The 24,165-nt window shown below is 37.0% G+C and overlaps 1 protein-coding gene across 1 annotated transcript in view; it reads left to right on the forward strand.

The window, feature by feature from the left end:
* SUGT1 (SGT1 homolog, MIS12 kinetochore complex assembly cochaperone) overlaps positions 1–11,724 on the forward strand; it is a 54,017-nt gene extending 42,293 nt beyond the window's left edge. The window contains exon 13 of the mRNA XM_015085418.3: positions 573–11,724. Within this exon, the coding sequence (XP_014940904.1) occupies positions 573–674 (102 nt within the window). The 3' untranslated portion in view covers positions 675–11,724. The remainder of the gene's footprint in view (positions 1–572) is intronic.
* The last annotated feature ends 12,441 nt before the right edge of the window (positions 11,725–24,165 follow it).

A 24,165-nucleotide genomic window follows, 5' to 3' on the forward strand; every position in this document is an offset into this window, starting at 1 on the left:
GAAGTTTTTTAAAATGTATTTATGAATATGCTAGGGTTGTTAGTAGGAGGTATATTCTGTAGATGGTAAATCGATAACCGGTTCTCTACTGAGATACTGATATTAAGTACCTGTGTGTGATTTGAAAAAAATTCCATGTTCCCTGGTATATATTGTCACAGAGCTTTACGAAGGGTCTCTTAAAGTTCTGTTCAGCTACTATCGAAAGAGTTTACTTTGCCTGGTCTCTACTATCTTTAATGAAAGAGATTAAGAATTTTCTTTGGGAGCCAATTGTATTTTCATCAGAAGGTAGATTTTCCACATTACGCCTCAGTGCTGATTAGCAGAAGGAAATAAGACAGTGTGTATGAACATGATGGCTTCTACCTTACTCTAGAGTTTCCTTCTTAGGTTGTAGAGAACATGGTTAACTTCTCTGAAAAGACTAAGATTAAATCAAAATGATATCTTGTGTTTATATTGAGACAAACATAGCTTATATTTGGAACTCTATGCTTGGAACATTTTTAGAAAAATACTATTTTGATTATATGGTCCAGAGATTAATCTATTTTTATTTCTTATTGCAGATGGAGTCTGGTGGTACAGTTTTGAGTACCAACTGGTCTGATGTAGGTAAAAGGAAAGTTGAAATCAATCCTCCTGATGATATGGAATGGAAAAAGTACTAAATAAATTAATTTGCTATCACTGTATTGCATATATTCACCTAATGCCCATTGTGTATTAATATTGCATTCTTGAATTTTGAACACTATCTTTTTGAAAGGTTTTACCTCTTTACCTCTTTGTGCTTTAGAAATTATTTTCCTTCAAGTGTTCTAAGAGTCTAATGAAGAATGAAGATCCTATTTTATCACTTTTGTCCTTAAGGATTTCAGACATGCTGAAATGGAATGAAGTATCATTTGCTACTAGATAGAGTAGTTCTACCTAGTTATGGAAGGTGGAGAAATCATTAATGAATATCTTGGGTTATTGCCTTATTTTTGATGAAGTATTACGTTAATATTTATTAGACTTGGCAATTTTGGGTGAGCATAGATTTTTTTCAAGTGTTACATTGTTTGCTTTTAAAAACTGCTTTTGGATGGAGTTGTAAATACAATTTTTCTATGAAGTTGTTTGGTTTATTTACCTTTTTAAGTTTTTTTAATGAGAACTTTGAGAAATTATCACAGGGAATTCCTGTTTGGTTATATGCGAAATATTTGTAATTACACTGAGATTTTGGTCCTTACTTTCCAAATTCCTGTCTAAAACATAGACACCTGAGTTTAACATGCTGCAAATTTATCTGTGTTGAAGGATAATCTGTGAAATTGGGCCAAATACTGATTTAGGAAAGCCCAACTTACCTTCTTGCTGGTTTTTTTTTTTTTCCCTGCCACATCAGGAGTCCTGAAATAACTGGTAGTTTGGTTTGGTTTGGGGTTTTGTTTTTTTTGTTTTTGTGTATTTTTTTCTTTATTAGTCCTTCTCATGTCCCCATGGTTACTTTGGTTTCTGTGGTTTAGGGTAGCTGCTGAGAGAGTAAATTAACAGGTATACATTTAGTATGTACTCTGTTTCTAGAGTAAATAGATACCATGAGAATACAAAAGGTAAAGACATGATCATTAACTTCAAAGAGCTTATAATCTAGCACAGAGAAAATTATTGATGAAAGAATTATGGAACTCATTATAAATAGTTTTGAGACAGAAAAATAGTGTTTTATGATTAAAATACTTTGCAGTCTAAGCTGTTACAGAGTGTAGGCCATTGGTGACATGTAGGTCTGACTTTGCTTTCTGACCATAATTGTTAACTATAATGCCATAGAGGTTGGTGTCTCTCAGGTCTCACAATGTGGCACAAGGCATTACTGGGCCCTCATAGCTGAGGATAGGGTGAACAGGAGGCAAATCAACCATTGGTTCAACTTTCAGAAGAGTGGGAATTCAGCCCCTTCCATCTAATTGTTTGACCTGAAATGTAGCGGGATTCATGAGGACGGTGGTGGTGTGATAAACCAGCCTTGCCCAAACCTTACACAAGCTCATGTAAGCACCTTGGAATTTTTACTTGTCCTTCCTCCCACTTACAGCTACAGACTACTTTTTTTGTTCTTCAATATTGAAGGAAAGGTAAAATTAAGTTCTTGCGTGAATTTATAACATTTTCATCTTGAGGAAACTTGATAGTAGTTTTGTATTCTGTATGTCAGAGTTTCTCAGTATACCATTAGTCCTAAGGGGTAGGGAGGCTTTGCTACAGATGTCGTAAGTTGGCCATACAGCACTACACCAGAGACAAGAGTCCTAGCTCCAGCAAACCTCTGTCAAGTCGCTTTATAATCTTCAGTAGGTTTAGCCTGTCTTTGTCTTCATTATTTGTAAATAATCTTTAGCGTCTTGGAGTTAAAAGTCCATGATTCTAAATAAGAAACATTTTTGCCACTAAAGGGCAACTTTTTTCTTTCTTAGCAAGGACACTGTTGTAATAGAAGCTGTTTTAAAATAGAATTCTAGTACTAGTTTTGCTTGTACTTTAAAAAGGTATACTGACTGTATCTAAAGTACACTTGTCTATTGACTAGATTTGCTTAATGTTTGGGATTCAGGATTTTGCTTAGCCAAATGGAGTTCCTAATATACATGACTATATTATAAAATGGATCTGGTTCAAACAAGTACACTAGATTTATGGGTAAAGAAGGGACTTTTGAGAAGTGGATTAGACTGCTGCATAAGGTACCACTCTGGAGTACTGTTTCTCTTTCACCATTCTAGATAATGAGAATTTATAAGCCTGCAGGAAGTTAAAAAACAACAGCAACCCTCCATTTCAATTAAAAATCTCTTTATCCTTATCCTCTATATTCTCAGTTATTAATTGGTCTTGCTTTCTTTCTAGATTTCCATTTTCAGTTCTTAAATTTGGTTTTCTTAGTTTTCTGGTTAACTTTTTGTTCAGAAGATACATTTTTTTTTTCTCTTAGTATTTCTTATTTTCTTTTCTAAGGATTAGTCCTGGAATACATTTTTTTCTTAACCTTAGATTCTTCCATCTGTTCTCCTGATTTTTATAATCATTTGCACCTTGATGACTTCCCAGAATTCTCACATTATCCTCAAAGAATTTTGAATGGGATAATCTCCTTTGAACTCTTCTATCAAGTAATCTCTTTAGATGGCTGTACCACAGTTTAAACATCAGAGTCAATTTTGATAATTTTCTGTCTGTGTCCTAACTCCTTCAGATTTGGTTGCCAGCTATAACAAAGTTCAGTCTTCAACATGGTAATTACAGGCCACTTTAAAAAATAATTGGTTTTCTTTTTCTTTATATGGAAATGGAGAGAAAGGATGGTTTACATTGATAACTACATTTTTAAAAACATACTCATCTCTTAGATTTATGGTATTCACTGACTTCAGAATATTGAATGATACTGTTTTCCTGAGGCGAACTATGTAGAACAAGGGAGAAAATTGGACTGTCTTATAAAAATGTATCTATAAGTTCTATAAATTTCAAATATTTAAAATGAGGATATGTTACGATGTTAACGTGAATACGTAGAAATTTTAATTTAGTTCAATAACCTAAATATTTTTTGACTATCCTTACCCGTTTTACTTTCCTTTTCTCCTTCCCCAGTTATCTACATATCAGATTAGGTCATTGATCTCTGAGATATATCACTGATTCAGAGCAGTATTGCCTATTTACCATCTGATCTGCCTAATGCAGATCTACTAATTGTATTGGTATCTTCCTTGTCCAGATTAGTGTGCATCTCTCTGACTTGTAGCTATTACTGACATTTCCAAAAATAATTCAGAAAATTTCTGGATGGCTGAGTGGTTTGTTAGGAGAGCTGCTTTTCATTGTAACCAGTTCTAAAGAAGTTTACCTTTAGCCATTCATACCTGCTCTTACATAGTCTCGTAAGAATATGGATTTCAGTTGTCTGTCGCTCAGAGGAACCAAGGAGAGAAGATAGTAAGAGCTTAAAAGGACAAAATAATGGTGTCTGTGCCAGAAAGAGTTATAAGTAGTTGTATGTAAGAGATCATCAGCATTGATCTGGTTCCTTTGTCTGCAACTATGCATATTCTATTGTGGATTCATTTTACACCAAGAGATGTGATCTTGGAAATGTCTGGAACTTGTGGGCAAATTGGAAATACTGATTTACGCACAACTGTTACTGTTTGGACCATCCTTGTAAATTGTTTCTGAAATTAACTCTTAGCCTCTCTTCCTGCCTCTGCCTACCTACTTCCTGCCCCCCAAATCAGCTAAAATCCTATGTATGTTGCCAATCCATTAGGGCAGTAACAGTGGTAGCTATTCTGTACATTTTGTGGTACACAAATGTGGCCAGGTGTCACTGTTACATATACACTACCTCATTTATAACAGCCTTGTGAAGTAGTGATAACATCTTACTATATCTCAGAAAAATGAAGTCAAAGTTAAGTTTCTTGCCCAAATTTACTCCACTGATAAGTGACAGAGCAGGGATTTGAACCTAGGCCTGTGAGACTCCACTGCCATGCTGTAACTGCCTCTTCAGGTTTATGAGTTGGGTGTGCAGTGAGTGATTTTTATTAATCACCTGTCTGACAAGCAGAAAATGTGCAAGTTGTTGAACTGTTTGATTCTACTTGTATGTGGGCTGGGAAAGCATATTCTTAAAAAGGTCAGAATATTAACAGTTTCTTAAGTAGGAAAGCCTATTGGGAATACAGATCTCTTAATAGAAGGTATTGTAAGCAGGTTGTCTTGATTTGTGTTGAAGGTGCTGTGTTGTTTTTTTTAAATCCAGGCAATTACAGACAAATGAGATACACTTAACAACTATTACAAGTATAGGAAGACTGGCACCTCATGCTGATCACTTCTTGGGATAATAATGATATGCACCTTGTAGGCTGTTAGGAGTTAAAGGAGTTTATTTTAATTCCGAGGGCTCTAAAAACTAAATTTGTGTGTGAACTTACAATATGAAGTCCTATTTTGATGTAGAAATATTAATATGTTTAATTACAGAATGCTAGCACAAATCCTGCTGATGTTAAAAAATAAATGCTGTATCTGTATTGTATTCTAAAACCCAAAATTCTGAATTGAGAAACACATCTGACTCCAAGGGTTTTGAAAGAATTATGTACCTGTATCTATAAAGTGCAAAGCGCAGTGCTTAATATTATAGATAATGTCAGATTATTTTATACGCGTTTAGGCTGAGAGGCTTAAATCCTATAGAAAGCCTTTTTGTTACAAGTTCAGTCCTGTAAAATTCAAGATTCTGTCTGAGGAAAGTATCAGTTAATTGAAAATTGTTAGTATAATTTTTAAACTTGATACTTGCGAAGCATAAGAGTTCATAGAAAGAGTCTTTAATTTGAATGGGTAGTTATTTTAATTAAGCAGAGCTTAAATATGTAGACATATTGTCAGCAGTATTTTTAAAAGACTTGTAGAATGTTAAGGGACTTCTTTTCAGAAGTTTTGTAGTTTTAATTCAAATGTCAAAACGGAGTAAAACTGTTAGGATTTATAAAAACAAGTTGCAAAATCATGCCACTTATAAACTATGAATTCTGTCCCATTATTTCCATGAGTGTAGAGAAGCTGACGTTTTTACAAGAGTTCATCAATCCTATTTTCTCACCAAAGAATGGGGAATGTCAGCCTTAAAAATAAAAGAGTTATTTTACCACCAAAATGAGTTAATTTGGGAATAGCAGAAGAAATGCAATTTGAAACATGAAAACTATGGCAAACCATAGGCAACTCTAGGAATGAAGGAGAGGGGCTTGCTTTTATAGAGGAAAGGAAGAGGTTGGGAGGGAGAGTTTGAAGGGAAGTTTGGAGGAGGAGAAGAATTCAGGCTTGTGGTTACTTCTCATTGGCTGAGATGTGGCAGTTTCTCATTGGATGACCAGGACTCAGGTTTTCTGCATTTAGTGATTTTGTTCCTCAGTACCAGGAAGGACCTTTTTTGGTTGTCACATCTTACAGTGGAGAGAAAGTACCCAGGTTGGAAACCGTTTAGGCCACATTTGAGTAAAAAGGAAGGGTAGGAGGGGGAATTCGGGCATTTCCCACTTAAAGTCTATATCTTGTAAGTGTTGTAAGGGTGGGGAGATCAGCTCAAAATGTTGAGCTAACATTACCCTGTTGGGCATATTGTTTTTTACAAAGGGTTGGTGGCCATGGGTACAAAGCTTAATAACAGTTCTACAAAGCAAAATTAAAAGTAATAATGACAAGTCCAGTTCACTGATTCTAAACCAGGAGGCCAGACCTGAAGGTAACCAGCTGAAGTGATCAAAGGACCATGGATTGTTAGGTGAAATGTGCTAATTTCCTAATTTTGTGCAGTTGAATTTCTGCTTTCCCAGAGGAATTTATCCATGTGCAACAGGAAGTATTGGCAGTCACACAGATACCTCCTTGTTCATTAATTATACAATCAAGGGCTATACAATTAGCTAGAACTGCTCTAGCCAGTGAGTCAAGTCATTGTTGGTACGCTGCTTGTTGCCTTGGCTACAAAGTTGGCTAGCTTTCTGATCATGCAGTCATTAGCACTTATTCTGGCCTAAGAGAGAGATTTCTGATCATGCAGTCATTAGCACTTATTCTGGCCTAAGAGAGAAAGGCTATCTCTATGGAAGCAAACCGGGAGTTCTATTTGCCTCAAGGAAGTTCCTGTTCAAGGTGACTGTGGAGGCTTAATGGGCTGGACTTCGTAGGAGGATTCTCATTGTTATGACGACAGAACAGTAATTACAGTAACAGCACACTGCCCTTTCATTGTCCAGCTCTTAAGATGATAAGTTACCTAAGCATAGGGGCAATTTGCCAAAACCACCACATGTGAAGGAGTAGCTGGAATGTGTGTATATATGATTTCCTCATAAGTAGTAGTAGTTATGGACCCATTGGTCCATATAGAGGTGTTTGCATCATTCAGCCAAGACTCAAATGCTGTATTCTATATTGAAAGACCACCCAGATACATGGGTTTGACAGCAAATCTGCAATGGTCTGATTTATGGTGACTGCTGTGCAGTATCTTTCAAATCTGTATTTGATGGATCACATTCTCCCATCCTAGGGTTGGATTAAATTGAGGCAGGAATTGGTGGTATGTGGATTTAGTATTTCAATTTTGTAAAAAGGACCTGTGGAATAATTCAGGCTTACAGTTGCATCTGGGATTCCAACAGAATTACTTACATGGTAAACTAAGGGGTCATGGACAGATAGTGGTTTCTGATAACAAATCCAGTAATTGGAGCAGCTTACCCTTTTTGCAAGATATTGGGAAATGATGACAGAAGTATTACCCTTCCATGAAAAAGGGAGAAGAAAACGGGAGAACAAGCAAGGGAAAGAAGGTATATAGGTGCAGTCATCCCAGAAAGCCACCTGCTTGGGAAATACTTTCTTTCAGGTCACCTGTTGGTGCACAAGTCCAGTTTGGGTTTGGTGCTTTGTTTGGAAGTGATACATGGATCCAAAAATCTCTTTGGTGGTAGAAAAATTGAGCCTTTCTAACAGAGTTGAAGAGTCTTTCTAGAGATGTCATTTCCAATAGATTAAATCTCTGAGTTACAAGAAGTGATGCTTGAGGTCTTTGTCTCCCAGGAGTGCACTGTTGAAAGACTGTTCTACCAGAGCATGGTTATTTTCAACAGAAGTAATTAGACCTTTACAGTATTAGAGTATATTTCCTTTTCTTGACTATGAATCAAAGAAGCACGAGCCATATGGATTGGATGCCTTGAGGGAGAGTTTCTGGATTCTGAAAGACTAATGGCAGTGCTTTTGGCCTGGGTATGTATGTATGTATGTATGTATTCTAAAAATGCAGTGTTAATGACATCTTACGACTTCATTTTTTAGAGAGTGGGCACAAGTGAGTGAGGGGCAGACAGGGAAAGTGAATCCCATGAGGGGCAGAGAGAGAATCCCACATAGGCTCCGTCCTGTCAGCACGGGGTTTGAGCTCACCCCATGCAGGACTTGTGCTCATGAATCGTGAGATCATGACCTGAGCTGAAGTCAGATGCTTAACTGACTGAGCCACCCAGGTGCCCCTTGGCCTGAGTATTTAAAAGGGTCTCTACAAATTTTGCCACTTGAGCCTTAATGATGCCATTAGTGTGTATTTGACTAGCTGAGGATTGAGGATGGTAAGCACAATGCAAGTGTTGTAGAATGGCTAATAAGCACAGGTCTTTAAAACCCTTGACCAGGGAACTAAGTTCCCTGGTCATTATGAAGTTCAAGGGGATTCCCCAGGTAGAGACAGTCTTTTCTAATGGTATTTTAGCCACAGAAAAGGCAGTAGCCTGCCTAATAAGGGAAAGCTTCAGTCCAGTGAGAAAACATACAAACCATGACTAAAACATATTTCTATCTATGAAACTGGGGATAGGGGAGAGGTTGATTGAAATCCATTTGCCAGACTTTGAATTGTCCATTGGGCACTTTAAAGTATCCAGGAACAGTACAGGTCACTTTCCTTGGGTTGTATTTGGAGCAAGTGGAGCAGGCAAAGTAGGTACTTTTTGCATCTGTATTGATAGTTCCCTACCAGTACTGGTTCATAAAAGTTACTTCATCAGAAGAGCTATATTTGAAAGCATATACAGTATGCAAATTTTAAGGCCTCTGGTATGACTGGGTTTGTACTGTTTGGCCAAACCACAGTTCTTTTATTGAACTGACAGTTATTAGATATCTGATTTTAGTTTTCCTTTTCTGGGGTCAATTGTTGAGCATTGCTAGTTAATTTTTCTATATTATCATTTGGGAGAAACATTATAGAGGTTTCCCAGTGCATATAAAATTTATGTTTACACTATACTGTAGGCAGTTAAGTGTGTAATAGCATTATGTCTGCAACTATATACATATATCTTAATTAAAAAGTACTTTATCGCTGAAAATAATAACCATTTTCTGAGCTTTCAGCAAGTCCATCTTTTTGCTGGTGAAGGGTTTTGCCTCGATGTTGATGGCTGCTGACCCATCAGGGTGGTGGTTGCTGAAGGTCAGGTGGTTGTGGCAATTTCTTAAGACAGCAGTGAAGTTTGCCATGTGAATTGACTCGTAAACGATTTCTCTGTATCGTGATGCTGTTTTGTTACACCCAGAACTTCTTTCAGAATTGGATTCAGTCCCCTCGAACCCTGGTGCTGCTTTGTCAGCTACGTTTATATAATATTGTAAGTCCTTTGTTGTCATTTCAACATTCTTAACAGCATCTTCACCAGAAGTAGATTTCATCTCAGGAAGCCACTTTCTTTGCTCAACTGTAAGCAGCACGTCTTTATTCATTAAAGTTTCATCATGAGATTGCAACAATTCAGTCACATCTGGCTCCACTTCTAATTCTAGCTCTCTTGTTATTTCCATCAAATCTGCAGTTATTTTCTGCATTGAAATTTTGAACCACTCAGAGTCTTCCATGAGGGTTGGAATTGACTTTTCCCAAACTCCTGTTAATGGTGATATTTTGACCTCTTCCCATGAATCACAGATGTTCTTACTGGCATCTAAAATGGTGAATCCTTTCCAGAAGGTTTTCAACTTACTTTTCCCAGATCCATCAAAGGAATTACTATCTATAGATGGCATCTGTAGTCTTATGAAATATATTTCTTAAATGATAAGACTTGAAAGTCAAAATTATGCCTTGATCTATGAAGTGTAGCATGGATATTGTGTTGTATAAGTTCTTTATATATTTGGTTATTAACCCTTTATTGAATATATTGTTTCCAGATACTTTCTCCTATTTAGGAGGTTGCCTTTTCCTTTTCTTGATGGTTTCCTTTGCTATGCAAAAGCTTTTTATTTTGATATAATCCCTAGTTTAATATTGCTTTTGTTTCCCTTGCCTGAGGAGACATCTAGAAAAATGCTGCTAAGGCTGATGTCAAAGAAATCACTACCTATGTTTCTTGTAGGAGCTTTATGGTTTCAGGTCTCACATTTAGGTCTTTAATCCATCTTGAGTTTATTTTTGTGTATAGTACAAAAAAGTAGTGGTTCAGTTTCATTGTTTTGCCTATAGCTGTTTAGTGTTACTTAGCACCATTTATTGAAGAGATCGTCTTTTCCCTGTTGTGTATTCTTGCCTCCTTTATCATAGATTAATTGACCATAGAAGCATTAGTTAATTTCTGAGCTCTCTATTGTGTTCTCATTGATCTATGTGTCTGTTTTGGTGCTGATACCATACTGTTTTTATTACTGCAGTTTTGTAGTATGTATTGAAATCTGGGATTGTGGTGTCTCCAGCTTTGTTCTTTTTTTTTTTTTTTCTTTTTAATGTTTATTTTAGAGAGACAGAGTTGTGAGCAGGGAAGGGACAGAGAGGGAGACCCAGAATCTGAAGCAGGCTTCAGGCTCCAAGGGGTTAGCACAGACCCTGACACGGGGCTTGAACTCATAAACTGTGAGATCATGACCTGAGCCGAAGTCTGAGGACTGAGCCACCAAGGTGCCCCTGTTCTTTTTCAGTATTTCTTTGGCTGCCTGGGGTGTTTTGTGGTTTCATATAACTTGTAGTCTTGTTTGTTTTAGTTCTGTGGAAAATGTGGTTGGTATTTTGATAGGGATAGCATTAAATCTGTGGATTGCTGTGGGTAGTATAGACATTTTAGCAATATTTTTCCAATCCATGAATGTAATGTCTTTTTCTTTGTGTTATCTTCAGTTTCTTTCACCAGTGTTTTATAGTTTTCAGAGTATGAGTCTTTTCACCTGCTTGGTTAAGTTTATTCCTAGGTATTACATTCTTTATGGTGCAGTTGTAAATGGACTTGCTTTCTTAATTTCTCTTTCTGCTACTTCATTATTTGTTTATGGAAATGTAACCAGTTTCTGGATATTGATTTTATATTCTGTAACTTAACTGAATTTATTATTCTTGTAGTTTTTTGGTAGAGTCTTTAGAGTTTTCTGTGTATAATATTATGTCATCTGCAAATAGTGTTGGTTCAACTTTTTCCTTACTAATTTGGATGCCTTTTATTTCATTTTCTTGTCCTATTACTGTGGCTGGAACTTCCAGTAGCATGTTGAATAAAAGTGTTGAGAGTGGGGGTGCCTGGGTAGCTCAGTTGGTTAAGCGTCCGACTTTGGCTTGGGTCATGATCTTGCAGTCCATGAGTTTGAGCCCTGTGTCAGGTTCTGTGTTGACAGGTTTTTTTGTGTGTGTGTGTTTTTTTTTTCTACAATGAATTTAAAATAAGTTTATTCTGTTTGAACACTCAAATGACCCCCTTGGAAAAAAAGGAACCAACAAAATGGGACACACTGCTCCCCTTAAAGGAGCAGGCGGGACGGGACACTCTGTTCCCCTTAAAGGAATGGGTGGGTAATAATACACCATACAAAACAACCTCTGGAATCACATGTAAATGCTACTCTGAATCTTATATGTTGTCATCAATTTCTTCAGTATCTCTGTGCCCTGGGCAATATTCTTAACCAAACCTTTAAAGCTTCTGGAAGGAAGGACCAGCTTAAAAGCTCCAACTATAATGAGGTCTAACTTTATCATATCAGTATAGCACAAGTACAGAATCGCAGGGATTTCCACACTTGGCAGTAACTGCTTTGGATTCTGTGTTTCCCTCCCTCTCTGCCCCTCCCCTGCTCACACTCTCTCTCTCTCTCTCTCTCTCAAAAATAAATAAACATTAAAAAAAAAACTTCTTAAAAAGCGTTGAGAGTGGGCAGTCATCTTGTTCCTGATCTTGGAGGGAAAACTTTCAGTTTTTCACCATTGAATATAATGTTAGCTCCTGGTTTTTCATATATGGCCTTTATTATGTTGACGTATGTTCCCTTTAAATCCATTTTGTTGAGAATTTTGATCATGAACTGAAGTTGAATTCTTTCAGATGTTTTTTCTGTGTTTGTTGAAATGACCATGTGATTTTTATTTTTCATTTTGTTAATGTGTATCACATTGTGAATATTGAACCATCCTTGCAGCATTGAACCATCTCTAAAATAAGTCCTCCTTGAATGGTGTACATGATCCTTTTAGTGTATTGTTGAATCATTTTGCTAATAATGGTTGAGAATTTTTACATATTTGTTCATCAGGGTTATTGGATTGTAGTTAGTTTTTTTGTGATGTGTTTGGTTGTGGTGTTGGGTAATGTTAGCCTCATAGAATGAATTTGGAAGTTTTCTTTTCCATTTTTTGGAATAGCTTGAAGAGAGTAGGTATTAACTCTTCTTTAAATATTTGTTAGAATTCATCTGTGAATCCTTTTGGTCCTGGACTTTTATTTGTTGGGAGTTTTTGATTACCAGTTCAGTTTTGTTACTAGTAATTGGTCTGTTCAGTTTTTGTTTCTTCTTAAGTGTTGGAAGATTTAATGTTTTTAAGAATTTATCCCATTTCTTCTAGGTTGTCCAGTTTGTTGGCATATAACTTTTAATAATATTTTATAATTTTTTGTGTTCCTGTGGTGTCGAATGTTACTTTTCCTGTTTCATTGTTTATTATTTGGATCCTCTTTTTCTTGAAGAGTCAGGCTAAAAGGTTATTAATTTTGTTTATCTTCTCAAAGAACCAGCTCTTGGTTTTATTGATCTTTTCGGTTCTTTTTTCTATCTCTATTTCATTTGTATCTGCTTTGATCTTTATTATTTATTTCCTTCTATTAACTTTGGGCTTTGCTTATTCTTTTTCTAGTTCCTTTAAGTGTGAGGTTAGATTGTTTGAGATTTTTTTTTTTCTTGAGGGAGACCTGTGTTGTTGAAACTTTTCCTGTAGAACTGCTTTCCTTGTGTCCTAGATATTTTGGATTTGTGTTTTTATTTTCATTTGTCTTCATGTATTTTTTAAAATATTTGTTTATTTTTGAGATAGAGTATGAGCAGGGGGAGTGAGGGAGGGTGGGATAGATGGAGGGGGGAAGAGAGAGAGAGAGAGAGAGAGAGAGAGAATGGATGGATGGATGGGTGGATGGATGGATATCCCAAGCAGGCTGCATGCTTGTCAACACAGAGCCCGTTGCGGGGCTTGAACTTATAAACCATGAGATGACGACCTGAGCTGAAATCAAGAGCTGGGCACCCAGCTGACTGAGTCACCCAGACACCCCTGTCTTCATGTGTTTTATTTCATCTTTGCTTTCTTGGTTGACCATTCATTGCTTAGTAGCATGCTGTTTAGCATATGCTACGTACATTTCAATAAATTTTAACTTTTTATAATTTGTGTATATTTTATGATAGTAAATGATGAATTAGTAACTATGTATAGTTTATGCATTCATGATAGACCTTTTTCTTAATCTTTTCAGTATCTCTAGGCTGTGCAATTTGGACATTTTTTTTCAAATTGTTGCAAATCCCCTCCCCCCCCCTAAATTTTCCACTATGTTTATTGAAAAAAAATGTGAGTATAAGTGGACCCACACAGTTCAAATCTGTGTTGTTCAAGGATGAATGTACATTGAAAATGCTTTGTGGGGCACCTGGCTGGCTCAGTCAATAGAGCATATGACTCCTGGTCTGAGGGTCATGAGTTCAGGCCCCACATTGAGCAGACTACTTAAAATTAAGGGAAAAAAAAAGTGCTTCGCTTGGTGTAGCCACCTTCACTAATTATCTTAGCTGGATCTTCTGGATAACTTGATCCAACTTTTACATCAGTACTTGCTGCTTCACCTTGCACTTTTAAATTGTGAGGATGGCTTGTTTCCTTAAATCTCCTGAACCGGCCTCTGAACTTTTCTTCAGTTTCCTCACCCTCAGCATTCATAGAATTCAAGAGAGTTAGGGTCTTGCTCTGGATTAGGCTTTAGCTTAAGGGAATGTTGTGGCAGGTTTGATCATCTATCCAGATCACTTAAATTCTTTTTACATCATTAGTAAGGCTGTTTTACTTTCTCATCATTTACGTGTTCCCTGGAATAGCACTTTTAATTTCCTTCAAGAACTTTTCATTCGTATTCACAACTTGGTTGACTGGCACAAGTCTAACTTGCAGCCTGTCTTGGCTTTTAACATGCCTTTCTTACTAGGCTTAATAATTTCTAGCTTTTTATTTAAAGTAAGATATGTGACTCTTTCTTTCACCTGAACATTTAGAGACCATTGGTCTAATTTCAGTGTTGTTGCATCTCAGGGAATAGGGAGGCCTGAAGAAAAAGAGTTTGGGGGAGTGGCCAGTGGAGCAGTCAGAATATGCAGTTAGCAGTTAAGTTTGCTGTCTTACTTGGGTGTGGTCTGTGGCACCCCAAAACTATACTAGTAATATTAAAGGTAACTGGTCACACATCATTGTAACAAGTACAGTAGTAATGTAAAAGTTTGAAATATTGTGGGAATTTCCAAAATGTGACACAGAGACACAAAATGAACAAATGCTGTTGGAAAAATACTGGAACCTGTAGACTTACTACTGGATGCCGGCTTGCCACAAACCCTCTAGTATCTGTGAAGTGCAGTAAAACGAGGTCTACTTATATTTGCAGTTTTTCCACGGCTAAAATGCAGGCCTGAGTAAGACCATACAGTTTAGCCTATTGGGCTCAGGTAGCCACCTCAATAACTTCAAGGAAGTTGGAAATACATAGCCGGCACAGTATTTACCATTTTCACTTTTAAATTAGAACCATCAGTAAACCCTGGAAGTCAGCGTTATCTAAAGGATTTTGCTATAAGTCATCATGGAGGGAGTCCATTCATAGTAAGCAGTCATGAGAAGTTTATCAGTAGAGGGGAGAAGAGTTAGCAGTATTAAGGTTGTTACAGTGAGAAAGATTTATATAGTAGTTGCTTCCTGCCCCCCCCCCCCCCAATCCCTTATCTACATGGGATACTTTCCAGGACCACCAGTGGTTGCCTGAAACAGCAGATAGTACTGAAGCCTATCTATACTATGTTTTTTCTATGTATACATACCTGTGATAAAGTTGAAAATATATAATGCTAATGGCAATAATAATACTTACAATGCTATACTGTAATAAATGTTACATGATTGTTTTTTCTCTTTCACGATATCTGTACTGTATACTGTACTACTTCTTGTGATAATGTGAGACGAGACGATATGATGCCTATGTGATGAGATGAAGTGAGTGATGTAGGTATTGTGACAGTGTTAGGCACTGTTGACCTTGTGGCAGACTTTCTGACAAATCCAGAAGGATAATCTTCTGCTTCAGGTGATCATGGATCATTTAAGCCCATGACAGTGTCAATAATTGGGGATCCTTGAATGTTGAAGGGTTTTTTTCCCTAAAACTTTGGAAAAACATGGTAATTGGAATTTGTTGTCTCTTTGTTTTTAACAGAGTGTTGCTGCAGAGGTTGTAATCCTTCAGGGATTATATAGGTGACTTTAATCCTGTGTTCCATTTGAGGATCATATTCCACAATTTTGCCCCTTAATGTCTGTGCGGTTCAAAACACTTTCGCAAATTTTGCTAATGTCCACTTTGCTGGTTCTGCTTTATTTTCTGTTTGTTTCTTTTTCATCTTCTTCCTTTGTAAATGACTCAAGTTCTTTCAGTTCCTCACTTGTTAACACTTTAGGTGTTCTTCAGTATATTCTTCAATTTACTCATCAAAAAGCTTGGCCAGTCCATATCCTCTAACTTATCTTGCTGTGTGAAGAATTTCTTCTCCATCAGTCCCTGGGAAGCCTTTAAAATCATTCATGTCTTCACTCTCTAAGTTCTTCCAGCAGTCATGTACAGATTCTCGTTTTAATTCATTCATTGCAGCTTTGATGAATGTTATTACATCAGTAGTAGCGAATGACTTCCAGCACTGCATTTTGTCCAGATTAGTGTCTGTATCAATTGCCGATTGAATGTGATCAAATACAAGGCACATGTATGTCACCTTGACAAACCTAATGATGCCCTGGTCAAGAGGCTGAAGCAGTGAGGTTATAAGACTACAACCCCAACATTTTCTTGTACATAACAAACAGACTCAGGATGGTTAAGTGCATTGTCTATTACTAATAGGACTTTAAATTTCAACCCTTACTCTTGAATATTTTTTCACTTTGGAGATGAAGCATTGGTGGAACTTTCCCATAAACAAGATGAGTATTACCCATGCTTTCTGATTATGTTACCAGAATGCAGGCAGATCATTTCTTTTTGTTTTTGCAAGCACTTGGATTCTTTGCTCTGTACACTATACCAGGCTTTATTTATCATATGCCCTGCATTATTGTAACATGTGTTATGCTGTGGTGCTTCCTTTGCACTTTTATTCATGTAGGTTCTATTGGATATCTTCTTTCAGAAGAGCCCAGTTTCATTGCAGTAGAAGACTTGGCTTTGGATAGTATCTTGTCTCTTTAAATCAACTTCAGTTCTACTGGAAGTGAAACCATGGGTAAGGGGCAGTACTGTATGAGGATTGGTTAGCAAGAGGATTTCATAGGAGGTGAGGCAAATAACTGACAGGAGTTGAATATGATGCGAGTTTAGAAAGGTTTCTACTGAATAAGGTATGAGTTAGAAGGGATTCCCATGGATATTTCTTCAGGCACCTTGTCTCAAAGAACAGTGGCAGGAATGGCTCTGAGGCAGAGGGTGGGGAGTGCTCTTGTGCCACAGGGTCTAGATGTTGGCTATAATACCCTATGGGCCAATGATGGTTCCCAGGTTTGGGAGTGAGTACCCCAAGGGCATTCTTCTCTTTTTCATTACACACAAAGGAAAATGGGAAGTTGATAATTGAGATGTTCAAGACCAGGGGGATTTATTCGATTTTCATTTAAGACTTTAAAGACTAAGTTGTCTTGATCTTAGTAAATAACAGGGTTTCAGGTTTGTTGATTTTTAGTAAGCATACAGAGATTGGGCCATAGGAGAAGAGTTTGAGGGGGCACGTGGGTGGCTCCATTGGTTGCGCGTCCAACTCTTGATTTCAGCTCAGGTCATGATCCCCCAGTCATGAGATCGTGCCTTGCGTTGGGCTCTAGGCTGGGTGTGGAGCCAACGTAAGGTTTCTCTTTCCCTTCTTGTCTACTCTTCCCCTGCTCACGTGTGTGCTTTCTCTCAAAAAATGAGAAGCTTGGAATAGAATTTTAATAATGAGGCAGCCGAAGAGAACCTTGTTAATTGATGCTTAGATGTGCTTTTTGAAAAGTTCAGGATGCCATGATGCCTGTTTAGATTGAAACATAAACCTTGTGCCAAAATTAGGTGCTCTAAATAGCAAACTGAGTTTGAACGAACTGCAATTTTTCCTTGGATGCTTTATGTCCCTGTAAGGCTAAAAGTTTTAATAGGTGGATGCCGTCTTCTTGTGAAGAGGCTTGAAAAAGGAGCAGGGAAGCAAGTCCTCTCCATATTGTAACAGAATAGAACTTCTAGGAAATTTTATATGATCTAGATCTGCTTTTAAGATTTGTGAAAAGTATGAAGGATTTACAGTAGCACTTCGGGGCAGTCCAGTCCAGGTGTATTGTCCTTCCCAAGTGAAGGCAAAGAGATAGTGTCTTGCCTTATCCACTGGACTACTAAGGAAGACACTCTATATATATAGAGGAACCATGGTGAAAAATTTGCTTTCAGTAGGGATAGAGGCCAACAAAGTATGGAGATTGGGAACAACAGAGCCGTGAAAGATGACAATGCTGTTTATGACTTGGGAGGTCTGTAGCTGTTTTGTTTTTCATTTTGTTTGTTTGTTTCTTTTTATCTGGTAAAGTTAGGGCTGTTGCAGGGACTGGTACAGGGGATAAGGAGGTCTTAGGCCTTAGAGTCTTCCGTTGTGGGCTTAATGCCCAGAAGGGCCTCCTCATTTGTAGGGTATTGATTAATTCTAGGGAGAGGCTTTGAGAGATCTTGTTGTATCTTAATAGGAGGTACACTGTGGATTCTGCCAATAACAGTTCAAGGTTCTGCCCATAAGAAGAGTGGTAGCTGGTTCAATAGAGACAAATGATCAATGTCCTTGTAATTAGCTCTAGTGCCATCAGAGACAGAACAAATAAAACATATTGAAGATCATTCAGTTCACTTATTTGGCTATTTGGTTGCTGTTTTCAAATTCTAGAATTATTTTCCCCTTTCAGGAGAAAGAAATTCCAACATATTTTTCCAAGAAATATCAGTCCAGTCAATAGGGATGAAAGAGCTACAGGGAAAAGGGTAGATATCTCTTGGCCTAACCAAAAGAGAACAGGTTTAGAGCTAGGAACCTGTTGAGTTTTATTGGAGACCCATACTATTTTAATTGTTTTAATACTCTACAGCAGGCGCTGTTTAATAACGGTGGGGATGAGCACTGAGTATAACTTCAGTGTCCATTAGGATAGAGAGGCATTCGTTCCCAATCTGGAGAGTGGTTTCTCTGAGCTGATTAAAGGGAAGGATTGGGAAAAACGTCTGTCGTTCCTTGCAGTTCTGACATTAGGGATTGGCAGGGCACTGGAAAGGATGGTTAGAGAGTTGAAGGTGCCTGGAGCCCTTAAATCTGCAACAGTCTTTCTTCCAGTGTCCTGGCTTTTTACAATAATGGCAGAGACCAGGAGTTGTGGGTTTGTTTTGTCTGTTTAGGGGCCTCCATTTGTTGGAGCTGAAAGTCAGGGATTTTAGTGGTGTTCCTTTTAGTTGAATGATCCAGGGTGCAAGGGAGCTGGCTTACTAAATTAACTAAATCTGGAGTGGACATAGTTTCCCATTCCATCCTGGTCCTTTTAACTAGAAGAGGAAGATCCTGGTTCAGTCCATTAATGAACAGAATTAAAGGCTACCCAGATGAATTCAGCACTTAAAGGAAGACTAGAATTTTCTCTAAAAACAGTTTGGAATTGGCTGCAGTAATCATGCATGGGTTTATTTGGCTTCTTTATATAGGCCTCAGTCTTGCTCCATTCGACTGTCTCACAGTTATGTTTGAATCAGCTCTGTTCTTTATCAAGTGGCTACAAATGACCCATTTCATCCCCCATGTGACAGTTGCTTGGGTTAGGGGATGTGGGTGGTAGCTTCCAACTTTGTATCTGCAGTACCTGGTATGTAGGGAATAGGCCCACAGAATTTGTTTGATGATGGTTGAATTTGCTTGTGGGCTTACTGCTGCATAGAATGTCCTTATTTGCTTCCGTGTATTCTTTAAGTGAGCCCATTGAGAATATTGGGACTCTTAATGAACCTCTCCGTTCCATGTCCTCTACGGGAATTCCTTGCCACTCCAGCTGTGATGTGGAAGTGCCTTGTTCAGGCCTCTTATGACTCCTCTTACAGTTTCACTGGGTGTAGGCTTAGCTGCAGTTCTCTTGTTTTACCTTGTGGGTCCTTCTCAGTTACAGTGTTGATTACTTAGCTTTGGATTTTTTATGCAGAGCTCTGTGCCTTTCACATAGATATTCAAGTATTGGAAGAGTTGGGTTACTTTTCCCAAACTAGTTTTTTTAAAGTTTACTTTGTTTTTTCTATCGTGCCCCTGAAATTGTTCATTTATTCATCAGTAGAGGTAGAATAGTAATTTTTAAGCAGGTTTCTAACCCATGGCCTTGAGAGCTAAATCTGATTTGTTCTTAATTTATCTACATTACTAGAGGGAATAGCAGTTATATAAGTAATCAAAACCATTGTGATATCCAAGTGTGTTTTTGTTCTGTTACTTAATTTTCAGATTTCTTTCTTTTGTCCTAATTGTTTTAAAACCAAAATGTGTGTGTTTTCATAAAGAAGGGACTGAAGTTTACTTTCTAACTAGCATAGTGATTCTTCCAGAAGAATTCTTGAGCCCAGGGAACTTGGGGAGAGTGAAAGAGGCCAGAGATTTAAAAAGCCAGGAATGGAATTGGTTTGGACATATGGAAAGGTTTGGAAACCAAGAGTGGGTGAGTCCAGCATTTTCATTTATAAGCATACCAATTTCTAAAAATAATAATCATACCAATCTTTGGATGCAAAAATTTGAACTACTTACTAGTACCTTTTTTTAAAAACCTCCAAGAAGTTTTGAGATTTTGAATACCCCATGATCCTCTTTGGTGAGGGTTGCATACTTTATTTTTTTAACAGTGTGAACATCCTTGAGGTCTTTCTGCCAAAAGCTATGTACTTTTTTTTTTTGAGTTTTCACTTTAATATAGATATTAGAAAAATATAGGTGAGTGAAAAATACGTAATTCATGATACACCCATTCATTCATTTATTGAGTGCTAAGCATGTGCCAGACACTGTTTTAAACACTAGGAATACACTGGTGAGCAACCCAAAACTGCCTGCCTTTATAGATATTAGCTCATGAGAGAAATAATCAAAGTGTATGTTAAATGATGTTAGTGCTCAGGAAGAAAACTAAATGTTTGAAGAGGATAGATTTGAGATAGAGTAGGGGAGTCTGGATCATGTAGGGCCTTCAGGGAATACAGATGAGATCATGGTTGCCAGGCTAGAGCTTGTTGTAGCTGAATATAAAACCCTGTTGTCCTCACTCAAAATTCAATCAGTTGTCAGTCTTTTTGAAAATTTTCTAATTTTTATCAAATATATATACAGTCAAGTCAAATTTACTTTATAAATCTAATACGGATTGTTGTGGAGTTTTACTCTGAATACCTGAAAGTATTGAGGTGAATGAATTTCATTTCTGGTACAGGACTTCATGGGTAAATGGGAAGCCCTCAGTCTCAGTTCTCGCCTTACGTCTGCCCTTTCCTCCTCACACATTAAATTACAGCAGTATCACATTTTAGTGTAGTCTTTGTTTAGCAAAGCTATTTCTTGTCTGGAATATAAGTACAGTTTATAGCAGAAGAGATACGGAGTCAACATTGAATTAAATAGAATGGTTGTGAACAGGGACTTAAGAATAAGTGTGATATGGGGTTTTATGTTTAATAGAATTGTAAAAATCATATCAGCAGGGCATGTTTTTATGGCCCATCTGCCAAGGCTAGAAATAGCTTTGGTACCTATTACTCCCTTAAACATGTATTTGCATTTTACTCCCCTGTCAATATGAGGAGACAAAACAAAAATAAAATCAGAATTTTAGAGCTAGAATGAATCTTAAATGCTATCTAGTCCAAATTTTTGGTTTTACAGGTGCATTTTTTCTAGAGTACACTCATAATACTGTTTTCTTCATAACCTTTCTTGAACATAAACTCCCATACATAGTTGGTGAAAGAATCAGATTCTAACTCACCTAAAACTTTATTTCCCCTAACATGTACTGACCCCAAATATCAGGCAACTAAAAATTAGAGCATTAGTCAGATATTCTGTATAATATATTGGGTAGTGGTTCTCAAACTTAATGTTGAATAAGCCTCACCTGGGAGGCTTGTTTTTTCATATGTAGGCTTTCTCGGCTACCCTCCTGAGATTTTGGATCAGTAGGTTCGGAATAGGGCTGGGAAAATCTGTGTTTTTAATGACCTGGTGATTCTGAAGTGTGTGACCTGGGGCACTGCCTTTAAAAAAAACACCGATTTCAAGGGGTAAAGGAGAAACTAAAGAAGTGATGTTAACACTAATCTCTATTGCCTTATTTCCTATAAGTTTCAGAAAAGAATAAAAAGCTACTTGGGTTGTTCCTTTGAAGAATTTTTTCCCTCTTACATGTATGTAAAGGCACAGGAGAGAAGCTCAGTGATTATTTTTGTTCCTCTGTCATTAGAACCTTAGGGTCATTATGGTAAACTAATGGAATCTATATAACTGTGTGTTACTGCACATGATGAAAGAAAATGTGTTTCAAACTGAAACAAATTTAGACTATTTGGACAAGATGCTAGCTTATCACTGCTGAGATACTACTAAAACTGAAACAGAGAATATTAGAATGCTCAGTATTCATGGAGAGCCCTGGCATAGTACTAGTGTATAATGAAGCACTATTTCTTCTTTAGCAACTGGAATGTTCTCAGATGCTGCCTGTCTGATTACGCATAGGTGCTAAATGAATATTAAAAATTACTGGGCTGGCTGAGTAGGTTGAGTAGAATGTGTGTTAGGGTATAGCCTGTGGAGATCTTTTTTACTGTGTAGTTGTATAGTTAACCCCGTAACTAACAGGCAGGAATATGGTTTTAATTGAAAAGAAACCACTTGCTTTTAAAAGCATTATGTTCTGCTAAAAGTTCATGCTTGACTAGTTTATTCCAAGTCTTTGGCTATGTCAGTAGAAAGCTAATTCATTACATAAAGTGTATAATAGTCTCGGTTAATGGAATATAACAGTTGGGAAGAGAATTTTTTGCAAGGAAATAATCCACACCTTGGAAGTCTGAAGGACAGGAAGCCACCAATATCATGTTTGTTTTTTTAAGTAATTGCAAGTAAATTTGCAAATCCAATACTAGCTTTAAAAAAGTATTTAGGGGTTATTTCTTTCAAGCATTGCTACTAAAATTTTTGTAGCCCGTCTATAAACGAGAAAAAAAGAGGTTGAACTTTCTAGCATTCTAATTGCAGGAATTTGATGGGAAGAGAATTTTTGTAAAGGAGTAGGCACAGAGACAACAGGACTATGACACAGAACAACTGTGGCGTTATTACTAAGCCTATACAAGGAACTTAAATGTTTTTTTAATAACTTGGTATTTTAATGTAAGGACTTAGTTATAACTTATACTATTTCCGGTCCCATTATCTATCTGATGATAACATATACCCTAATGACGACTGACTCCTATATATTTTTTATTTTAAAACTATTAAGACATGGAAAAGGTTCAGTGAGCCTAATATCAACTATTCGCTAGGTGTAGGTTATACATGCAATAAATGTATATATAGATGTACTTACCTTTACAGGGTAAATACCTAAAAACTATATGTGAATTGATTATTTTGAATGTAAACAGTTTAAATAAAATCTGTAGTAAGTCCTTTTATTGTTGAAAGTCAGGCAACACTAACTTAACCTGTTTGTAAATTTGATTCTACATACTCTCATGGGCTTTTTCAAAGTGAAATCTGTATATGCATATGGTAGATAAGCATGCATATATGTACAAAAGCCCTTTAAAAGGAGTTCACCTTCCTTTTATAAACACCAGAACTCACTGTGCCTGTAACATGTTTTTGCTGACGTTTGCATCATTGACTCAAGTTTACACCTTCATGTTCCAGATACGCTGCTAGGACGATCGGTGCATGTAGATTTTTGTCAACTCCCTCTTACCCCTCAATAAGTCAGTTAACTCTAAAAAAGATTGTGACCCTTTCTATAAAATAAATGTTCATCAAACAAATCAGCATTATTTAGCTTATGCAGAAAAATTTGTCCCCCACACACGAGGAATTTCTATTTTGTAAGAATGTAGCTTGTATTTCAGAGTGCAATAAAATCTGGTGTAAGAAATAAACTGTTTTGAGTGGGTTAAGTGATTATTCTGAATGTATTTACTTTTCTAGTGTCAATTATTTGAGGGGGTGGGGGTGGAAGGGGGAGGTATAAAGATGAGGTTAACAAGTTTTTAAAATGGCAGTAGCCGTATGTTGGCATATTTTAGTTTGATACGTTAATGTAACATAAAAAGAACCTACTGGAATCCAGCATGGCCATGTCTTCATTTTCTTTGTGCTTATGCAGCAGCAACTATCACATCTAAGGCTATAATAGCCCTTCCAGTGTCAGTCAGATGAGGACCTTGAAAATTAACCTGTGATGTCCATAGGATTGGTTTACAGCATGGCTGAGAATTAGATAAGTACCTATAAAATAGTAAAATATATATACACACACACAGTGTACACAGGGAGTCAAGATGCATCATAGCAAACTGGACTACATTTCCACCTTTTAGACTGGCCTGGTTAAAGGTAATCTGGGAATTAGTACCAATGTGTGAGAAGTTTATATTCTGCAGGGTCTTCTTTGACTAAATGTTCTTCCTTTGTACACTTGATTCTTCTCTTTCAGAGTAGAGTAGACCTTTAGTTTTCTTCCTTGAACATAATTTGAGTCTGTCATGTCTACTCTTAATCCAACCTTGAATCTCTGCCCTGCCCTCAAAACATCACTATTTTCCCCCCTATTAAGTTGACTTCCGTGGGTATTTAGTGACTTTTCATAACATAATATAACTCCATTATCAATTATGAAGTAGTTTATTTACTTCTTATATTTTCATTTAATTATGGTACTTTGGAAAGGGAGCACCTTTTCAA

Source organism: Acinonyx jubatus, chromosome A1 (genome assembly GCF_027475565.1).
Source record: "Acinonyx jubatus isolate Ajub_Pintada_27869175 chromosome A1, VMU_Ajub_asm_v1.0, whole genome shotgun sequence".
Classification (NCBI taxonomy): Eukaryota; Metazoa; Chordata; class Mammalia; order Carnivora; family Felidae; genus Acinonyx; species Acinonyx jubatus.